The 22715-nt window shown below is 33.7% G+C and overlaps 1 protein-coding gene and 1 long non-coding RNA gene across 8 annotated transcripts in view; one reads left to right on the forward strand and one right to left on the reverse strand.

Annotated features, from left to right (window-relative positions):
- Nucleotides 1-22715, forward strand: part of LOC147839827 (uncharacterized) — a 153762-nt gene that overhangs the window by 65151 nt on the left and 65896 nt on the right. The window lies entirely within an intron of this gene.
- sphkap (SPHK1 interactor, AKAP domain containing) overlaps nucleotides 1-22715 on the reverse strand; it is a 202478-nt gene that overhangs the window by 52311 nt on the left and 127452 nt on the right. For 6 of the 7 annotated variants that reach the window (XM_087291358.1, XM_087291355.1, XM_087291360.1 and 3 more), the window contains 2 exons: nucleotides 13902-14004; nucleotides 6108-6218 (listed from right to left, as the gene is read on the reverse strand). In XM_087291358.1, coding sequence (XP_087147484.1) covers nucleotides 6108-6218; nucleotides 13902-14004 — 214 coding nt within the window. Of the gene's footprint in view, nucleotides 1-6107; nucleotides 6219-13901; nucleotides 14005-17314; nucleotides 17416-22715 lie in introns of those variants that run through there. The other variant, NM_001083045.1, reaches the window with a different exon arrangement.

Below are 22715 nucleotides of genomic sequence, written 5' to 3' on the forward strand. Positions count from 1 at the left end.
GTCTGCTGTTAAAAACTAAGCTTGTAATTGAATAACGAGAGAATAGCGATGCATTTTCAAAATCTTATAATCGACGCAGAATGGATTTCTCAAATGATTTGTCACCACAGCTTTAGTGTTATCTTAATGAATTATTACAGGATCCCCTATAGAGACCCAGAAAGCGGAGGCTTCTTGTTAAACAGTCCTGCTCTTGAGAAACACACTGAACACGAGGGACTGAGTATGTAATTAGCATTCCGTCCCTTTCCTTTACAAGACGCTGTCTGCTCAGCGACAACTAATAATTTAAATTAGAATAATTTTTCTCAGTTTTAATGGATGAGTGATTCCTCAATTAAATGTGTCCAGAAGAGATCAATGCACACGAGGTAATTGCCATACGGAGATGAGACAGAAAAAAATATTTAATTACAAAATGATTTTTGACCAAAAATAAAGTATAAAAAACAAACAAGCAAAAAAAAACAAAACAAAAAAACAATCAACCTGTTAAAAGAAAGAGTAATTGAATTATTATTATTGTTATTATTATTATTAAGACTTGGGAAAGAGCAATAGAGTGGGATTACAGTACATGCATGCTTAACTTACGCCTATTGCAAGGCTCCCAGGAATACTTGTTTCTGAGCAAAGAATAAAAATCTTCAGTCTTATACAGCAACTGATATGCCTGTCAGGCTTTTTTACAACTGGCTGGATGAGCATTATCCATTATTTATTACACGGCTGTCTGGAATACTTAATTCTGATTGGTCAGTCGTGAACATTACAAGGTGTTATCTTTGGATAGCAACAACTAAATAACAGTGAATACATTCAATACATCCACATGTGTCTGTTTGTCTGTCACGCCTGTTTTTGACTGTTTGGCACCATCTTGTGTTCGAATAATACATAGGTTAGTATTTATGCTTTTTTTAGCCAGCTTTGTTTCTGCCAGCTTTGCGTTATTGACTGTTTGGCGCCATCTTGTGTCTGAATAATTTGCAGGTTAGTGTATACTCCATCAGCTGTTTTTGTTTCTGTCACCTTTGTGTTTTTGACTGTTTGGCACCATCTTGTGTCTGAATAATGTGCAGGTTAGTGTATACTCCATCAGCTGTTTTTGTTTCTGTCACCTTTGTGTTTTTGACTGTTTGGCACCATCTTGTGTCTGAATAATGTGCAGGTTAGTGTATACTCCATCAGCTGTTTTTGCTTCTGTCACCTTGGTGTTTTTAACTATTTGGCACCATCTTGTGTCTGAATAATGTGCAGGTTAGTGTATACTCCATCAGCTGTTTTTGTTTCTGTCACCTTTGTGTTTGTAACTATTTGGCACCATCTTGTGTCTGAATAATGTGCAGGTTAGTGTATACTCCATCAGCTGTTTTTGTTTCTGTCACCTTTGTGTTTGTAACTATTTGGCACCATCTTGTGTCTGAATAATGTGCAGGTTAGTGTATACTCCATCAGCTGTTTTTGCTTCTGTCACCTTTGTGTTTGTAACTATTTGGCACCATCTTGTGTCTGAATAATGTGCAGGTTAGTGTATACTCCATCAGCTGTTTTTGCTTCTGTCACCTTTGTGTTTGTAACTATTTGGCACCATCTTGTGTCTGAATAATTTGCAGGTTAGTGTATACTCCATCAGCTCTTAAGTTTCTGTCAGCTTTGTGTTTTTGACTGTTTGGCACCATCTTGAGACTGAATAATGAGCAGGTTAGTATATACTCAACTACTATGGTTCAGAACAATGTTTTGTGTCTAATTTTAATGTTTTGTGGCAAGTAGCTGTGTAATAACCTAGATAAAGTACATTCAGGACGGTTGTTTTCACAGAATAAAGCTCTTCAGTCTGATAAAACAGTGCTCTGACATACGTCAGGCTGCCAATAAGCTTGTCAGGCTTTATTCTGAGATAACAACCTCCTGATGTACTTCATCCCTAACTTAATGTGTTGACAATGTGTAAGGTCATGTTAACACCCTAAACAGCTAATATATGGAGAAAAGGTCATTTATAGCTTAAGCAAAATCCAGTCATTCACTGCAGCCATGCATTTATTTAAGTTGTGGTAATAGTTCCATGAATTTTTTAAATGCGTCTTTCTCACGCTCACTCTCTCTCTGGCACTCGGCACTGGCATTAGAGTCTGAGCGCCAGCTGGTGTGTGTGGGACTGATTCCCGGCGCGGAGCTTTTGTGTTAAAGGAACATCATGTGTGACATCAGCGCAGTTAAAGCACAGCCCTGATGAAAGCTGTTCTGACTGCACCTGAGCCCGAGGGTGGAGGAGTCTCCGTCTGATCAGCCCCAGCGCACGGATACGCAACAGGCCATGCCACTTTCTGCCATCACAAATTACAACGTGTTTTATTTCTGGCTACAAAAACCAGCGGTCATCATCAGACAGACCCAAAAAATGTGTAGTGGTTTTGTAGTGGTGCACCAAGAATTGATACAATTTCTGCCATGAAACTCTATGCGTGCACAGGCTGATAAGTCAGCTAATCTGCTCCTACATGCATAGCAGGTCTATACGGCCAAGACCAAACATGTCAACATTGCCATATACATATTCATTACCATACTAAATCCTGAGAATGGTCATAAAAGAATTATTTTTATAAGGGCTGCACAGTATTTCAATATAAAGTCGATATAGTAATGTGGGAATCTGCAATAGTCACAACACAGGACCTGCAATGCCAATTTGGGATTATAATTAACCACAGTATAGAGAACATGATTTTATTTCAAAGTTTAATCTTGTGTGTTTTCAAGGCCTGTGACTTGTGATTTCATTAGATTACAACTATTTGTTGGTGTCAATAGCCTAGTGGTTAAGTGCGCCGATATATGGCATCATAATGCTCAGGGCGACCCAAGTTCTATTCCCGGCTCGGGGTCTTTTGCCGACCCTTCCTCTCTCTCTAATCCCAATACAACAACAACAAAAAACAAATGCCTAATTGTTAAAAAAAAAAAAGAATAAAATAATTTTTTGAAACTTTTTAGACACAAGACCGTTGTTTATTAAAAAATTGTTTATTGATCCATTGAATACTCAGTGTTATTTTACATTTTATTTTTGAATTTCTGTACCTCAAAACTGTTAAACACACTGAAAACCATAAAGTGCTGTTTATTTAAAATGTAACATTGTTCTATTGATTTATTCATGCTTTAATTTGTTGACTTTATATATTTTTGTGTAATTTGGAATATATTATGACAATATGATATATTTCCACTCACCTACAAAATCCCAGTCAAAGTCAAACTCTCAAAGTAAAGTGATGAATTGTTTCCAAACAGAGTTACTAAAGTTGTCTTGTGAAATTATTTTCAACATGAATCGCACAAAGACTAAATATTACAATGTTTGTTTTTTCCAATATCGTGCAGCCCCAATTTTTTACTGTAAAAAAGGTCACATTTTATAATATTGTACAATTCACACTATTACCAAACCATTAACTGAGATTTTAACACTTTCAGAAGCAGCAAAAATTGCAAACAGGTGCATCTATAATATATTTAGAAAAATCCATGTTATTATGTATATGATCTAATCATCTATATGATAACATATTTGATAATAATAACTGACTTTCCAAAAATAAAATAACAAATAAACAATATCAATATTGACAGTAGCCAAAATTGGTAACAGAAAATATCATATATAATATAATATAGTATAATATAATATAATATAATATAATATAATATAATATAATATAATATAATATAATATAATATAATATAATATAATATAATATAATATATATAACTTTTAGCACTTTTAGAATTGCCAAAAATCGGCAGGTCACACTTACCAAAATAAATCTGAAATTTAAATCTGGCAATTGGTAAAACTCTAATATATTTCATATTATTCTGCATATTCAGTATAAATGATTTAATAATCTATATAACAAAAAATAAATGATAATAAGCAAAAAAAAAAAAAAAAAAAAAAAGCACAAATAGATAAATATATCAATATTGACATGAGCCAAAATTGGTTATACAAAATATCAGATATTTGCAAAACACAAAATCATGCATCTCTAAATATAATATAATAATATACTATATATAACTTTTAGCACTTTTAGAATTGGCAAAAATCGATATTGACTGGTCTTATTTATCAAAACAAAAAAAAAGAAATTAAAATCTGACATGAAAATTGAAATCAATGCATCTATAATATATTCATAAAAGTTCATATTATTCTGTATACTCACTATATATGATCTAATCATGTATATGACTAAAATAGATGATAATATTAAGCAAAAAATAGATACAAGTAATATTGTCATCAGCCAAAATGGGTTATAGAAAATATCTGATAAAATCATTTATCTCTATATAATATAAAAATATATACAGCTTAAGTCAGAATTATTTACCCTCCTGTGATTTTTTTTTGCTTTTTCAAATATTTTCCAAATGATGTTTAACAGATTCAGGAATTTTTCACAGTATTTGCTATAATATTTTTTTATTTCGGCTAGAATAAAAGCAGTTAATATTTTTTTAAAACCATTTTAAGGCTGATATTATTAACCCCTTAACCAGTATATTTTTGGATTGTCTTCAGCAGTGGTTCCCAAAGTGGGGGTCGCCGGACAATGAAGGGGGGGTCGCTTGGTGATTTCCAAAAATCTAATAAATTTTATTAAACCATTAGAGTTACCATATTTTATCCATACTTTATCCATAACCTTCTGAAAATAAAAACAGTTTACAGTTACAGCCTTTTGTTATTATTGGATTGCGATTCTTGGGGTGATTACATTCTATTAGACACAGCAATAGCATTAGATGCAGCAGAATGATTTTATGACAGCAAGATGAACTTTCTGGCACATTTACAGCACTTCACATACATGAAAAAAAACAAAAAACAAAGAATAGACTTGGGCCTTTAGGTGTGTGTGTGTGTGTGTGCCGTTGCATGCAAGATTTCTATATTTATGACCACCTCAGAGTATATTGGGGGTTACAAATAACTTGGCATTGAATACTAGTATATTTTAAAAATCTAGTCAAATATTATGTACTGTCATCATGGCAAAGATAAAAGAAATCAGTTATTAGGATTTAATTATTAAAACTATTGTGTTTAGAAATGTGTTTGCATACCAAAATGATAATTTCTGTTCACTGAATTATAAAAAAGAGCTCTAAAATTTGAGCCAAGATCTCAAAATAATGGAAAATCCTGGTGTAAAATTTCCATAACATGATCACCACGCAGATAATCAGAAAGACAATTCAAGATAATTCATCCTGAAGGAGCTGAAACCCCGGCGGGATCACGGCATAATGTTATGCATAGTAAGATCGCTGCCGAGCCATCATTTACATGAGACAAGAAACTTGCCATTAAAGTAAAGCGAAGTATAAAATCTGTCATTAGACTGTAATTATCCAGTCCTGCAGTTAGTGCAGCTGTCATCCAAGCGCAGATCCATTCTCATGCTGCATATAATATTCAGCCACAGCCAACATCGTACCACATCATCACCGCAATCACCAGCACATTTATCAGAGGAGGCTCAACACAATATACAGGAGAAGTCAGAATTATTAGTCCCCCTGTATATTATAGTCCCCAATTTCTGTTTAACGCAGAGCATATTTTTTCAACACATTTCTAAAAATAATAGTTTTAATATCTAATTTCTAATAACTGATTTATTTTATCTTTGTATAATGAAGATTTGTTCTGTAGACAATTGAAAACAAATATCGCTTAGGGGGCTAATAATTTTGACCTTAAAATGTAAAAAAATAAAAATAAAAACTTAAATTAAAGCTTTAATTCTAGCTGAAATAAAACAAATAAGACTTTCTCCAGAAGAAAAAAATATTATATGAAATACTGTGAAAAATTCCTTGCTCTGTTAAACGCCATTTTGGGAAATATTTAAAAATAAAAAATAAAAAATTATTATGATTTCAACTGTATATTATTCAGCCACAGCCAACATGATTACCGCAATCAACAGCACATTTATCAGTGGGAGCTCAGCACAATGTATAGACACATGTGTGGATGATTTCAGCACTTCTGGAGTGTGTGAGATGTGAAAGAGACTCACTGTCGGGCAGCCGCTGTCATGCTGGTCCTCCAGAAATCCAATTCTGCAGAGCGTCTTATCATTCTTCAGCCAGTACTCAGACGAATCCAGAACACTGTTACTGCACAAAACCTGAGAAGTCAAACACACGCTTTAGTCAGACTGAGGCAGGATATCTGGAGAACAGCAAACGTTGAGGTCAAGAAATCATGTGGCAAAAAAATAAAATGAAATGGATAAAATAAATTAAAATAAAATAAAATAAAAAATAATGAAAAATAAAATAAAACATGGAGGTTCATTCTGTTGTGGGAACTCCAGATTAATAAAGGAACTAAGCCGAAAAAAGAATAAACGAATGAATAAAAAAATAAAAATAAAATACAATAAAATAACAAAAAAAAATAAAAAAATAACAAAATAAAATAAAACTAAACTAAATAATAAAATAAAAGGAAAAAAAACTATAGAATAAAATAAAACAAAAAAATAAATAAAAAATAATATGAAATATAATAAAATGTAATATAATAAAATATAATAATAAAAAATAATAAAATGCAATAAAAATATAATAAAATAATAATAAAAAAACAATAAAAATAAAATGAAATAATAAAATAAAATAAAATAAAACAAAATAAAATAAAACAAAAAATAATGAAAAAAAATTAAAATAAAATAACAATATAAAATAATAAAATAAAATAAAACATAAAAAAATATAATCAAGTAAAATATAATAAAATAAAATAAAATAAAAATTATTAAATAATAAAATAAAATAATGAAATGAAATAAAACAAAAAGTTAAATTAAATTAAATAATAAAATAAAACAATAAAAATTATAAAAAAATAAAATAAAATGATGAAATAAAATATAATTAAAAATAATAAATAAATAAATAAATAATAAAATAAAACAAAATAAAATAAAACAAAAAAATAAAATAATCACATAAAATAATAAAATAAAATATAAAAAACTAAAAAACAATACTAAATAAAACTAAATAAAATTTAAAACAACATAATAAAATCTAATAAAACAAAACAAAATAAATATAATAAAACAAAATAATAAAATTTAATTAATAAATTTGAATAACAAATAAGTTAATTTTGCTATAATTTAAAAATTAATCTAAAAACAAAACAAAACAGTCAACACTTGTCAATGTTGTGTCAGATGACTCACAACCCAACTTCACAAGCAAGTAACCCAGTCAGTAATGGACTATTATAGATTATTAATGAAGAGTTGAGAGCACGTATGGCCCTTCAGTGAACCGAGCTGAACATGCAATATTGCATAACTTGATTGTATACGTGCAGGTCATGCGTTTTACTTACGCTTATTGCATTCAAGCACAAACAGCAGTAGGAACAGATGCTAAAAATAAAAACCTCTAATTAAATTAACACAACCACCGGTAGGTTAGACAACCCTAAAACAAACATAAACCCTCTCTGTTAGCGTGTAACCTTCAGTTTGATTCATTATCAGTGTGCCTCTGTAAGCATTGATTACTCAGTGTGTATTCAAGCAATAAACACATATCATTGTGTGTGTGTGTATGTGTGTTTACTCTGTTTAATGAGAGTTTGTGGGTGTTTGTATGTGTGAGCACATGTGTGTATTTTCTCTGCCCTTGCTGTGTGTGCCATCTGTACCAACTGTTTTCTTGGCAGAGTGCACCATATGACAGGGTCGCTGGGACAGTTACGTCACGGTTCAACATGGTTAAACTACACACTGAGCTAATATACCGGTGGAAACGGTAACCTTCGGCAGATGGAAAATCATTAGCTCATAAGGAACAAGCATAAGAGATGAGTTTGCATTTATTCAGGCTGTCATTTATATAGTGAGTGGATACCAAAGACCAATACAGCAACTTTTCATTTGCCATCAGTTTTAGTACATGAGAGTAATCACAGAAGAGTCAAGCTTTAAATAGGAAAATGATTAAAACTCTGGTTATTTTTTTGAGTGAGATGCTAATGGTCTAATCTGATTCAATTATCTATGCTAAGCTAAGCGAAAGATCAATGTATTAGATTCACAAATGGTCAAACTCGAATGTTTAACTCTAGGGGAGTAGTAAAATTAACAGTAGAGTAGAATTAAACAGTACATTTTCACCATTTTTGAATTCATTCAGCCAATCTCCGGGTCTGGTGGAAGCACTATTAGCTTAGCTTAGCATAGATCATCGAATTGGATTAGACCATTAGCATCTCTCTCAAAAAATGACCACAGTTTTGGTAACTGTCCTATAATAAAGTAGACTGTCTATAGTTACTCTCATGTACTAAGACTGATGACAAATAAAAAGTTGCTGTATCCTAGGCGAATATAGATAGAAACTACAGTATAATAGGCACAATTATGTTAATCAGAGCAACTTGCACACACTCCCTGTGCAATGTGGTTATGTTGGAAGTCACCAAGCTGCACTGAAAAAAAAAAAAATTGTTGAATTGACAATTTTTTAAGTTTTAAGTGGCTGCAAACAATTTATATGGGATGAATTATGGGATGAAACTAAAATAGTCGTGCTGAACTGAGTCTGGTTTCTCTCAAGGTTTTTTTTCTTCACTCTCCTATCGGTGAAGTTTTTTTTCCCTCTCCGGTGTCACCACTGGCTTGCATGGTTCAGGATCGGTAGAGCTACGCATCGATGAATTAGCTCTTCAGTGTTTGGACTCTCAGTAATGATTTTAAACCACACTGAACTGAACTGAACTTAAACACAAAAAACTGAACTACCTTGATCCAGTTACTATGACCATTAATGTGAAGCTGCTTTGACACAATCTACATTGTAAAAGCGCTATACAAATAAAGCTGAATTGAATTGAATTAATGTTCAACTTAATTTGTTTGTTTAATTTCAGCCCAAATAAATAATTTGCAACTACTTAACTTAAACAATTTAGTAAATGCAATGAATAATATTCTTGTCAGTGTGGAGTATTTTCACATGCTCCATAATATCAAATCATCATATAATATTATATCATTTGCACCTGCTGCAGCCATGGTATGGCAGCAAATTTCTTTGACTATTACAAGACTATAGTTCCTATACTCCAATACCATAGCCAATACCATACTCCTATACCATAGCCATAGCAACTTTTCATTATCTGCTGGTCTTATTACATGATGTAACCACAGAAAAGTCAAGCTTTAAATAGGAAAATTAACAAAACTCTTTGGTCATTTTTTTTTTGAGTGAGATGCTAATGGTCTAATCCAGTGGTTCTCAAACTTTTTTCATCAAGTACCACCTTAGAAAAAAATTGTCTCTCCAAGTACCACCAAAATGAGCAGCATTGAAATACAGTAGCGTAGTTGGCCCAGTAAAGCAGCTACAACTCTGCACAGTTAAAAAACCTGGCAGATTACCTCAGAAATATAGCCTATATATAATATATGACATATTATATACATCATTTTAATAAATTTTGAATTATATGTAGCATGTACATGACATTTTTCATTCCTCCGTGTACCACTAGAAGGAAGCCCACGTACCACTAGTGGTAAACGTACCACAGTTTGAGAACCACTGGTCTAATCTAATTCAATGATAAACAGAATAGAATCAGAAATTGATAAAAATCAACTGTTCAACTCAACTCAACACTCAACTCTGATTATAACACTCAACTCTAGACGAGGCAGTGGCGCAGTAGGTAGTGCTGTTGCCTCACAGCAAGAAGATCGCTGGTTCGAACCTCGACTCAGTTGGCGTTTCTGTGTGGAGTTTGCATGTTCTCCCTGCCTTTGCATGGGTTTCCTCTGGGTGCTCCGGTTTCCCCCACAGTCCAAAGACATGCGGTACAGGTGAATTGGGTAAGCTAAATTGTCCGTAGTGTGTGTGTGTGGATGTTTCCCAGAGATGGGTTGCGGCTGGAAGGGCATCCGCTGCGTAAAAACTTGCTGGATAAGTTGGCGGTTCATTCTGCTGTGGCGACCCCAGATTAATAAAGGGACTAAGCCGACATGAAAATGAATGAATATTTAACTCTATGGGAGTGCTATACTGAGCCTTTTTAAAAGTGGAGTGTTCCTTTAGGTACATTAAAGGGATAGTTCACCCCAAATTTTTTATTTACATTTACTCAACAAGTTCCTTTTTTTCTGCCAAACACAAAGTAATATACTTGGAAAAAGGCTGGAAACTAGTATTCTATGATTACCATAATGTTTGTGTTCCTACTATGGTTGTCAATGGCAACCAGTTTCAAACATTCTTCAAAATATCTACTGTTGAAATATATTCAACAGAAGAAACTGGAACCATTGGGGAATGAGTGACCTTCCATTTTTGCATCAACTATCCCTTTAATGCAGTGTTTCCCAACCCTGTTCCTAAAGACACCATCAGTACACATTTTCCATCTCTTCCTAATCAAACACACCTGAATCAACTCATCAGAACATCAGAAGAGACTCTAAAACTTGAAGTTAATGAGTTTGATAAGAGAGAAATTAAATGTGTACTGTTGGTGTGCCTCCAGAAACAGGATTGGGAAACACTGCTCTAAACCAGTGTTTTCCAACCCTGTTCCTAAAGACACACCGACAGTACACATTTTCAACCTCCTCCTACTCAAACACACCTGAGTCAACTCATCAGAACATTAGAAGAGACCAGTTAATAAGGGAGACATCTAAAATATGCTGGTGTGCCTGCAGGGACAGGGTTGGGAAACACTGCCTTGATGTTATTAAATTCAATCCATTGTATATGCTAACAACTACACAGCTCTGTTATCAATAAAGGGTAAACAAAAAGATCGACCTGTTAGCACATTCCTGTCACAAATACCGCTCGACGCTTCCTGATCATGTGAAATGCAAGCTCAGGCTTAATGAGGTCAATACTGACGATGTTTGAGATCAGCTCAGGATTACCTGCTATTTATTTTACTAAGTGGTTTGATTTCTAGATGCTGAAGTTAATCACATCAGCTTGACAAATGATATGACCTCTGACAGTAATCCTTCATTGCAGCTGCACAGACGCAGTTTTATTTAGATCAGAGCTGCATGGAAAGCCGAGCAGTGATAAAGCTAAATTAGTTACTACTGTAGCAATATGAGCATTCAGTGTAGTGAAAAGCACACATTCAACAACATTCAGATCAAGAATCAATGTCTTTGTATTAGCTATTTTATTAAAAACCAACTATGGTGTTATACTCATGGTGCAAATTAAACATTGACGACTGAACTTTTTCGGTAATGTTATTTTGTGCAATAAAGTTAATCAAATGTATTTATTTAAATGACATCTATTTTATTAATTAAACACATTTTCAGTGTTTTGTGGGGTATTTTGTGTATTCTGACCTATAGTATCCTATGATAAGCTTTTTTTTAAGGTTACATTGGTCAAACTATACAAACTATGCATCTAGCTATACTTTACTTTTAGGCTATGTAGAAACAAACACCTATTTTACAAGAGGTGTGGAACACTTACTACTGTATGTCTATTGGCGTAGATTGATTGACGCGGTTATGCATTTACAATGGTGTAATCCAGTATAGGGTGGTCAAATGTTTAATTATATTATCTATTATTTGAATTAGTAACACTAGTTTTTAAGATAGAGATCAGAGGAAACTATTTCTCACTATTTAGAGGACTGACACTCCTGAAAGATTAATGAATGAGTTTTGAATAAATTCATTGCTTTATAATTTGTGAAGTTAAGACATTATTTGGCATGAGATACAAATAATATATATATATATATATATATATATATATATATATATATATATATATATATATATATATATATATATATATATATATATATAAATAAAATATTTTAATTACTATTTTACTTTTTATAAATAGTAATACTGTAATTACTGTATTAATGCTCAGGCCTGTCAGTCAAAAAGTGGAAATTAAAAACCAACACCATCAATAATAATATTAATAAAAAATACATAATAGTAATAATAATATAAAAATTTTAGTTTCACTGACATTTTTCAGTTTCTTTTATATTACATTTTTGTTTATAAATGATAATGCATATTAATGCATAACTGTAATAGTTCTCAGACCTGTCAATAAAAAGCAGAAATTCAAAACCACCAACAACAACAATTAAATAATATTAATACTACTACAATTAATAATAATAAAAATAAAATGAAAATAATGGTATTGCTGGCATTTTTTCAGTTTTTATTACATATTTTATTTATAATTAATAATGCATGTTAAAAATAAATAATAATAACAACAACAACAATAATAAAAAAAATATTATTATTATTTTACTGGCATTTTTCAGTTATTTTATATTACATATTTTATTTATAAATAATGCATGGTAAAAATAAATAAATAAATAAATTCAAATAAGAAATAAAAATAGAAGTTTCACTGGCATTTTTCAGTTATTTTAATATTGCACATATAATTTATAAATACTGATGCATGTTAAAGATAAATTAATAATAATAATAATAATAATAATAATAATAATAATAATAATAATAATAATAATAACATAAAAACTATATTTTGACTGGCATTTTTCAGTTATTTTTATATTACATATTTTATTTATAAATAATAATGCATGTAAAAAATAATAACAATAATAAAAAAATAATATTATTATAAAAATATATAGTTTCAATAAAACTTTTTATTTATTTTTTAATAATTGTTTTTATAAATAATAATGGATATTAATGCGCTACTGTAATACTGTCAATCAAAAAGAAGAAATCAAAACCAAACTATATATATATATATATACAGAGAAAGGAAATTTTTACAGTATGTCTGCTGGAGAAAGTCCTAACTGACAAAAATCAATATACATTTTAATAAACATTTTTAGGTCAAAATTATTAGCCATTTTAAGCTATATTTATTTTCGATTGTCTGAAAAACAAACCATGATATGCAATGATTTGCTTAATTATCCTAACTTGCTTAATTAACCTTATTATCTTAGTTAAGACTTTAAACGTCTCTTTAAGCTGAATAATATTGCCTTAAAAATATCTAGTACATATAATATTATGCGCTGTCATCATGACAAAGATAATATAAATCAGCTATTAGAAATGAGTTATTAAAACTATTACGTTAGCTTAAACAGAAAATGGGGGAAGAATGAACATGGCGGCTAATAATTCTGACTTCAACTGTATATTTAAAGCCTACTAACATAGATCAAGTTGGTGACCCCTGTGCTGTTCCCATCAATAATGACCATCCTCCTTAATCTCATCACATCTCTCATGAGAGACAGAAATGATTAATACAGTGTCACACTATAGTAACTCCCTGTTCCCCTGATTCTGCATCTGCGCCCACAGGGGCCATGCACTTACAACCATCCACTAATAAAGCGCTCAGCAGAACGAGACAAAGGTAAAAGAGCCAGAAGACAAGGGAGATATTGAACTAATCATGCTGCTTGTTCTGCTTCTCTCCGTCTCAGTGATTCTGGCAGAGCTTCAGCTGCTGTAACCTGCCTGCAAAGTCCAGCTGCCGACAGAGTAAAAAGTGCTGATGGCAAAAAGCCAGAGTTTCCGTTCCCTATACAGGTGGAGCCGTCGGCCAATCAGCAAGGCTTCATTTTAATCACACTGTGATTGGAGCATGAGATTCTTGCAGGAGCTCGAGCACAGGAGTGAACACGACGCCACGGACAGAAACCTAATGCTGGCTTGTTATGTGGGTCTGGATGGTAGTGCACTTGCAGAGAACGTGATGCAGGTTGTAATACAGGACTATGGTGCACACACACACACCTTCTTGCAGGCGGAGAGCGAGGACCCAAGGGTGCTCTCAGATTTGACTTCCTGTGTGTTCGCGGACTCAGATCCCTCAAACATGGCAGATGATTGGAAATTACTGTGAAAAACAGAAAGAGAGAGACATGTTAGCATGTGTCCATTATTCAGTTGAAGTCAGCATTATTCGCCCTCCTATTTTGTTTTTTCTTTTTTAAATATTTCCCAGAATATGTTTAACAGAGGAAGGAATTTTCCACAGTATTTCTTATAATATTTTTTCTTCTGAAAAAAGTCTTATTTGTTTTATTTCGGCTAGAATAAAAGCAGTTTTTAAATTTTTGAATCAAACATTAATATTATTAAATTAATATTATTAGACCGCTTAAACAATTTTTGCTTTCGATTGTCTACAGAACAAACAACTGTTATACATTGACTTGTCTAATTACCCTAACCTGCCTAATTAACCTAGTTAAGCCTTTAAAGGCCACTTTAAGCTGAATATTGTGTAATATTAAGCAAATATTATGTGCTGTCATCATGACAAAGATAAAACAAATCAGTTATTGCAAATGTGGTATTTAAACTATTGTGTTCAGAAATGTGTTGAAAAAAAATCTCTCTGTTAAACAGAAAATGGGGAAAATATATGGGGGAGGGGGGAAGGGTTAATAATTCAGAACGGCTAATAATTCTGTCAACTGTACTTCAGTGAAAAGTGACCATTTACTGCACAAAAATAATAACATATATTTGAAAAAACTAGAGAGTAAAGCGCTTTCATAACCACACATGATGACTAAAGATTTCAATGTACAGCTGTGATAGTCACAGGTTTAAATAAACATGAAATTAGAAACGATATGCAAGTTTAGAAACCCAATTGCATGATGTGATCTTTCAATGATTAATCATCATCATCGTCATCAGATTGCTCAAACAGCAATATCACACACCGAACAAACTTAAAAGTACAAAAAGCGTCGGTGCCAATAGCCTAGTGCAGTGGTCAGGAACCTTTCTTCAGCAAAGAGCCTGCATGTATGTATATATGCATGTATGTGTGTGTGTGTGTGTGTGTGTATATATATATATATATATATATATATATATATATATATATATATATATATATATATATATATATATATATAGTTGAAGTCATAATTATTAGCCCCCCTTTGAATTTTTCTTTCTTTTTTAAATATTTCCCAAATGATATTTAACAGTGCAAAAAAAATTCATATCATGTCTGATAATATTTTTTTCTTTGGAGAAAGTCTTATTTCTTTATTTTGGCTAGAATAAAAGCAGTTGTTAATTTTTTAACAGCCATTTTAAGGTCAAAATTATTAGCCCTTTTAAGCAATTTTTTAAAAATAGTCTACAGAACAAACCATCGCTATACAATAACTTGCCTAATCCCCCTAACCTGCCTAGTTAACCTAATTAACCTAGTTAAGTCTTTAGTGTCACTTTAAGCTGTATAGAAGTGTCTTGAAAAATATCTAGTACAATATTATTTACTGTCATCATGGAAAAGATCAAATAAATCAGTTATTAGAGATGAGTAATTAAAACTATTTAGAAATGTGTTGAAAAGAAAATCGTCTCTCCATTAAGCGGAAATTAGGGGAAAAAAATATTAGGGGGCTAATAATTCAGGGGGGCTAATAATTCTGACTTCAACTGTATATATATATAACTTAATAGTTTTATGTTCAATCCACTTAAAATTGTAAAAAATTAACTAAGTTAACTTAATTAATATCCGTTAACATGACATGAAGGGGGCCTCACAGCAAGAAAGTCACTGGTTTGACTCCTGGCTGGGCCAGTTGTTGTTTCTGTGTGGAGTTTGCATGTTCTCCCTGTGCTTTGCTTTGATTTCCGTCGGGAGCTCCAGTTTACCCCACGGTCCAATGCTCTATAGGTGAATTGGCCGCAGTGTGTGTTTGTGATTGAGGGTGAATGAGTGTTTCCCAGTAAGTAAAAAATATTGGCGGTTCATTCCTCTGTGGCGACCCTTGAAAAAAGGGACTAAGCTTGAATGAATGGGAATGAATGAATGACAAGTTTGTAACCCTACATTTTTTACAGTGCAAATTTAGTTGTTAAAAAGGGTTATTAAATAATGCAAACACATTACTTTAATACACAAACTACCATTAATTAGCTGCTCACAAGAGGTTAGTCTTTAAAGCTTTAAATAATATAATAATTAAAAAATTTCCTTCTAATAATCTGACCGTTCAGCTTCATCCTGAAAAACAAACGCTGAAGAAGTGCCAAAACATGTTAGCAAACTTTGAACAAATTGAAGCCAAGTCTCCCTTCGTGCCATTTCTAGATAATGAGACGGAGAAAGTGAGAGTTGGAAATAAGACGAACTGTTTAATTAAACTTGTTCAGATTATTTGACTACTGGGGGTACAGAACATTAAGTGAGGATGAAACGGCCGCGTCAATCCTCTGAGGTGACAGAAGTACAACATTATCCAGATCATACAGCGAGCAGTCACGATGTTCAGCTCCAGAGCATTTCTATCACAGCTCCATATTCTCCCTGAACGGACTCAAATTAGCTCTTTTGTTTGTATCATAATTGAAGGAGAATTTGATTCATTTTTCCCTCCTGCAGGATGTATGCACTTTCCATTTTTAATAGCAGAATCGGCTGGTTGTCTGGTCAGGGTGACTGTGGAGTGAACACAGCAATTTTCACTTTTTTTTTTGGCAAACTGGTAGCTAATTTGTCTATGTGCACAATCCCAATTGAGAAAATTTCCCTTGATCTTACAAAAGAGGTCATTGCACTAAAAATGAAACTTTCTGAAAGTTTCAGAATTTCATCCTTATTTCTATTGCGCTTCATACATTGTAGGTTGCGTCAGAGCAGATTAACATACAGTGGAGAAAATAACAACCCAGGCTCATTGTGGAAACTTAGCCCGCGGACGTTTCTGGAGACCGAAAAATCCGGGAGGTACGTATTTGTGCAGTTTTTGTTTTCACGAATCCACGAGAGGCTGCTGTGCACGCTTTTTCACATCTCGAACGCTTCTCGGGAGCGTGTGAAAAGCCGCCGGAGGCCGCTGTCGATCGACCGTCTGTCTGACTGACTGAATGACTGAACGATCGACTGGGCGGCCGGCCAATCGACCGACCCAGCCACCCTCCTCCTCCTTCCCTAAACCCAAGCGACGATTTACAAAAGCCATCCAGAAAAGAAAAGCAATAGCCCTCGTCCGATTTTGACCGAGTTTTCGGATTTCACCGCATTCTCGCCCCATCATGAACTCATTCGCTTTTATTTTTTGGATATCGTTTTTTCATCTTACCTGATTTCTGGAACCGCTCTTCACCAGACTCGAACCTGATCGTCGCCGTGGGTGGCTCCTCCTCCTCCAGGCCTCTGCTCCGCCGACGTAACACTACAAGCTAAGCGGACAAACTGGTTGCGCTGGGAAAGCCCTCCACACAGAGGTGAGCCGTCACAGCCGGCGAGCGCGAAGAAGAGGAGCGGCATCACACCGCCCCATAGCGGTCGCTTGAAAAACCGAATGCGGCCATCTTTACCTCCGGCCACGTAAAACGCGGTCTCCAGAAATGTCCGCAGGGCTATGTTTTCAGAATGAGCTTGGGTTGGAAAATAAGCTTTAAACACGTCACCATTTTTCTCCGAAAACACATTTCTAAAGGTGCCGTTGACTTGAAATTTTCACCAGATGTTTGTAACAACCAAAAAAATCCATATATGTACTTAAACATTTGTAATTATGTTTATCTATCTGCACACTTCTGATTATTAATAGCATTCTGTAAATATATTAATTCATTGTAAATATCTGTTCATAGCTAATACGACCTGTATATAATGTTCATAGTACATCCATCTGTAAATATGACCATAGTTTTTCTATAACTGCACTTTCTAACTTATACCTGTTTCCTGCACTTGCTGCTATTGCACTGCTGATTAGACCGAAACTACATTTGGTTGCCTTGTACTTGTATGTGTAATGACAATAACGTTGAATATAATCTAATCTAATATGCAAAGAAAACAAATCTTATTAGTGTGCAAATTAAGTTAAGTGTAATAAAATGAAATGGCACAGGGAAAAAGTATTAAATAAATGAAGAAAGGGAGGTGTAGAAAGGCAGTGAAAGCCCAGACAGCAGCTAAAATCTCAGTAGTTCTTCATCAACCCTCTGCCCTTCATCAGTGTAAATGAATATGAGCTGCTTCAGTCCAACATCTACATTAGGAGGATGATGAAGATCCACCAGGGTGGACATTTCAGCAAGACAATGATAAAAAACACAGCCAAGGAAACACTCAAATGCTTTCAAAGAAAGAAATTCAAGCTGTAGAATGGCCCAGCCAATCACCTGAGCTGAATCCAATAGAGAATTCAAAATAAACCTCAGATTTGATAGACGAGACCCACAGAACCATCAAGATTTCTACACTCTGATGACGTCTGTGAAGACTCACACCTGAGCAATGCATGTGACTTCATTCTCCATGTAAGAGGCATCTTTAAGCTGCCGTCACCAAAAAAGCCTTTTATATAAGGTGTTAAATACGGTTCACAAACTGCTAGTTTACAGATATTTTTTGCTGTATAGATTGATTTGTATTTTGTCAATCTCTGCAAAGAACAAAAAGTAACACAATAAGATCATTGAAATGTAATATCAGTAAATTAAATCAAATTACTGAGCAATATAGAGAATTTCAGAATCAAAAAACTCTACACTATATTTTAAAAGCATAATTTCTAAGATTCAAGAAGTCTATATATGTGAGCTACTGCATCTATACTAAAAGACTCCATCTAGTGCCTCCAGAAATTGACTGTATTGCACATTGTTATTTACAAAATCAATTAGTTAGTGTGTTTTCTGAATGACTAGTCGCTTTAAGGGAGCCCTGTGTAATTAAACCAATTTCAGAGAGAATTTTTTGCGTTAAAAACAGCTGGACAGAATGCAGCGGAGTGAAAAACAGCACAGACGAGACGTGTTTCTCTATTTAACTTGACATGGTGTGATTTAACACAGCATGAGACTTGACGCATGTGACACAGCATCTGTCTGAATCTACATAGCTGTTTCGGTGAGGGTTATATACCATGCAAAGTGTCTAACAGCCAAATAGAAAAATGTCAAAATAAGGAAATAAATCTACTAGTCAAACCATAGTGAGATATTACTCAAGCACAAGTGTTTTATTTTTGACTTTTTTCACCCATTTAGCTGCGCTTTCCTCAAGGTCGTATGGGTTACACTGCAAAAAATACCTTTCCTTCTTTTTTTGTTTGTTTTTAGTCCAAATATCTAAAAATTCTTAAAGGTGCTGTGTGTAAGTTTTTGACCCTTCTAAAGCATACAGATACCATAATATAATTGCAGATTTTTAAGAAACATGCTGAGTGAACATTCTTGTTAATCCGAAAAACAATGCTGAAGTCAGATATTCTGCTTTGAAAATGTGAGTTAAGTCTGTATTTATTTTGGTCATTTAACCCGCTCAATGACAGTTTAACCAGATATATTTCAGTACCCAAGGTTGCCTTGGTGGAAAACAGTGTATTTAAATCATTCAGTCAGTGACTGAAATGCGACCTCTGGTGGACAGTAGCAGACTCCAAAATGAGACGCAGATTCAGAGTTCCACATGAGTTTATTAATTAGCAAATAATACTAATATTACAAACGTAAACATTAGGCGAGCAGGTTACATTGTAACCCCGTGTCCTAACAACACGCTATACGTGACGAGATTTGCAGTGATAAGCAATTTGGCTTTTTGTACCAGACGAAACACGACAGAAAATAAAATACAGCCATTCATAAGCACAGACTAGTGCACTCACTGCACTCCAGCGTCAGGGAAAGGTTTATAGTCTAATTAATACATTTTAAACCTCTTTAACATTATTAAATGTAGATGCTGAATCACTGATATGTGTTGGTGACTTGATATCATTCGCTATGGTTTTTAATGATGCGTGACTCGCATTGACAGGTGAAAATCTGATCTATCTGCTTACACTCCAGACATGAAGGCACAGATCCGATTCATATCGGATAAACTTCCACATATGAACAAGGCCTGAATTGGAATTAAGTCACTTGAACCATGCAGTGTAAATGCAGCCTTCTAGACAAGCAAAACATACTGTCTTTAAAAAAAAAAAATAATAGAAATAATATGTCAAAAATTAAGTGCGTTTTTCCCTAAAACAAGCAAAATAACCTGCCAACTTAATAGGCAAAATAATCTTATTTCAAAAGGAAAAACGAGTTTCTTTCTCTTACCCCATTGGCAGATTATTTACCAACTCACTTAATTTTGACATTATTTCTTAAAACTAAACAGTATTTTTATGCTTGTCTAAAAAATGCTTCGGGGTGAAGAAGTGGCGCAGTAGGTAGTGCTGTTTCCTCACAGCAAGAAGGTCGCTGGGTCGCTGGTTTGAACCTCGGCTCAGTTGGTGTTTCTGTGTGGAGTTTGCATGTTCTCCCTGTGTTCGCGTGAGTTTCCTCCGGGCGCTCTGGTTTCCCCCACAGTCCAAAGACATGCGGTACAGGTGAATTGAGTAGGCTAAATTGTCCGTAGTGTGTGTGTGTATGTGTATGTGTGGATGTTTCCCAGAGATGGGTTGCGGCTGGAAGGACATCCACTGCGTAAAAACGTGCTGGATAAGTTGGCGGTTCATTCCACTGTGGCAACCCCGGATTAATAAAGGGACTAAGCCGACAGGAAAATGAATGAATGAATAAAAAATGCTTTGTGAATTAAGAATTTTTAGACATTTAGACTAGAAACAAGACAAAAAAATAAAAATAAAATCAAAGTAAGAAAAGCATTTTTTTGCAGTGTAGATAATAAATGACGCATTCTTTCTTATCCAGTAAAGCAAACACTTGAGTTTAACTGATTTGTCATCTTGGCATGATGCACCTAATATTTTCACCTAAAATATCTGCAGAATACCATGCAAAGTGTCAAAACAGTCAAAATGAAAAATGTCAAATTACTAGTCAACCATAGTGACATTACTCACACATTTTTGACTTTTCCACCCATTCTGCTGGGCTTTCCTCAAGGCCATGAGGGTTACACTGCAGAAAATGTCTTTTTCCCTTGTTTTTAAGTCTTGTTTCTTGTCCAAATATCTAGAAATTCTTATATCAAGAAGCATTTTCTAGACAAGTAAACATATTGTTCATTTTAAATGAATTTTATGTCAAAATTAAGTGAGTTTTCCCTTAAAATAAGCAGAATAATCTTATTTCAAAAGGAAAAGCAAGTTTATTTTGCTTGTTTGAAGTGAAAACTCACTTCATTTTGGCATATTATTCTCTTACAAGACAGTCTTTTTCTGATTGTCTATAGAAAATTCTTCTTGATTTAAGAATTGTTAGATATTTGGACTAAAAACACGACAAAAAAATCAAAGTAAGAATATAATTTTTGCAGTGTAGATAATAAATGAAATAAGCTTTCATATCCAGTAAAGCAAAATGGATTTGTCGTCCTGGGATGATGCCCTATTTTCACCTACAACATGAATATCTTTCAGCCTCAATCGAGAACTACCTGTGCACCTTGTGTGAAATGTGTGAGATTTTTTAACATTTAACACTCAAAAGAGCTACAACTACAAGCAAATGTATAGCCGCAAAGTGTGATTCACAGCTGCCAGAATTGAAAATGAGAGAAATATCACATTCGTCAAGACTACGGCAAGCATTAGAGCTGAAAGGTTGATGATGAAATAGATATGCATGTTTAAAATTTAAAGGTCCCATGAAATTAAAATAAAAAATGTCAGTCTGTTAGTTTTAGGGACATTTATACCCACCCTATCAGAAGCTTGGCCCACCCATGGTCTCACATCAGATAACAACAATCGCATTTTTTGTGATGTGTTTCATAACTGAGAAAGCAGCATATGATGCGACCGTGAGCTTTAAAAACGTCTTTTGGCAAGCCAGGCTCATTTACAATCTTGATTAAAGTATTCCGTTTTAATAATTTTAAACCAATCAAGCTGCATTAGATGAAAGAGAACCTAATTCGCCATGGAGCGCAGATTTCAGCGTGCATCAAGTATCTCAGTGCGCATTACCAAAAGCACCGTTTTATATAATTTCATGCAGTCATAATTGATACAATAGAAAGTCCTAAAGAATGCAAACAGTTCAGAAGCACTGAGCAGGGTAATCAGGAGATGCAACTGGGCCCGCTTAAACATTAAAGCATTTTTCTTAAGGAAAGTTCACTATCTGTAAACGACGCACAGAAATTGACAAATCACAGGCAGTTTCAGCAGTGAAGTTCGTGTAAAGTGAAACATACAAAATTCAAACACCAGTGCAAAGCACTTTGCTGCAGTTTGTGTCAAAAATATCAATATTTCCATACACATCCACACATAATCTTGCTTTCGCTTTGCTCTCTCACACGCTCTCTTCTCTTGACACGCGCTGCTGCATGTCCCTGAGCTGTATTAACAATACCGAGAGGTTAATAACTGAACTCATTTCAATATCACTGACTCGATTAATTAAATAAGAAAGCAGTGTAAAGTGCTGTCGATTGACGTGTTGTCTTTTTTCCTCTTTAAATGTCAAATTTTCATATGTGATCTCCTCGGTTATTGGACATTTTAACTGACAAGGGTAAAACGTCAAAAACTAATACACAAGACGTATCAAACTGTTACTGTTCACTGTTGTGCTTAGCAGTAGAGTAATGCACTGTTGAAAATTCAGGATTCAATAATGAAAACTGAAAAAGTATTCAGAAGT

This window comes from Danio rerio, chromosome 18 (assembly GCF_052040795.2).
Source record: "Danio rerio strain M-AB ecotype USA chromosome 18, GRCz13ab, whole genome shotgun sequence".
Taxonomy (NCBI): Eukaryota; Metazoa; Chordata; class Actinopteri; order Cypriniformes; family Danionidae; genus Danio; species Danio rerio.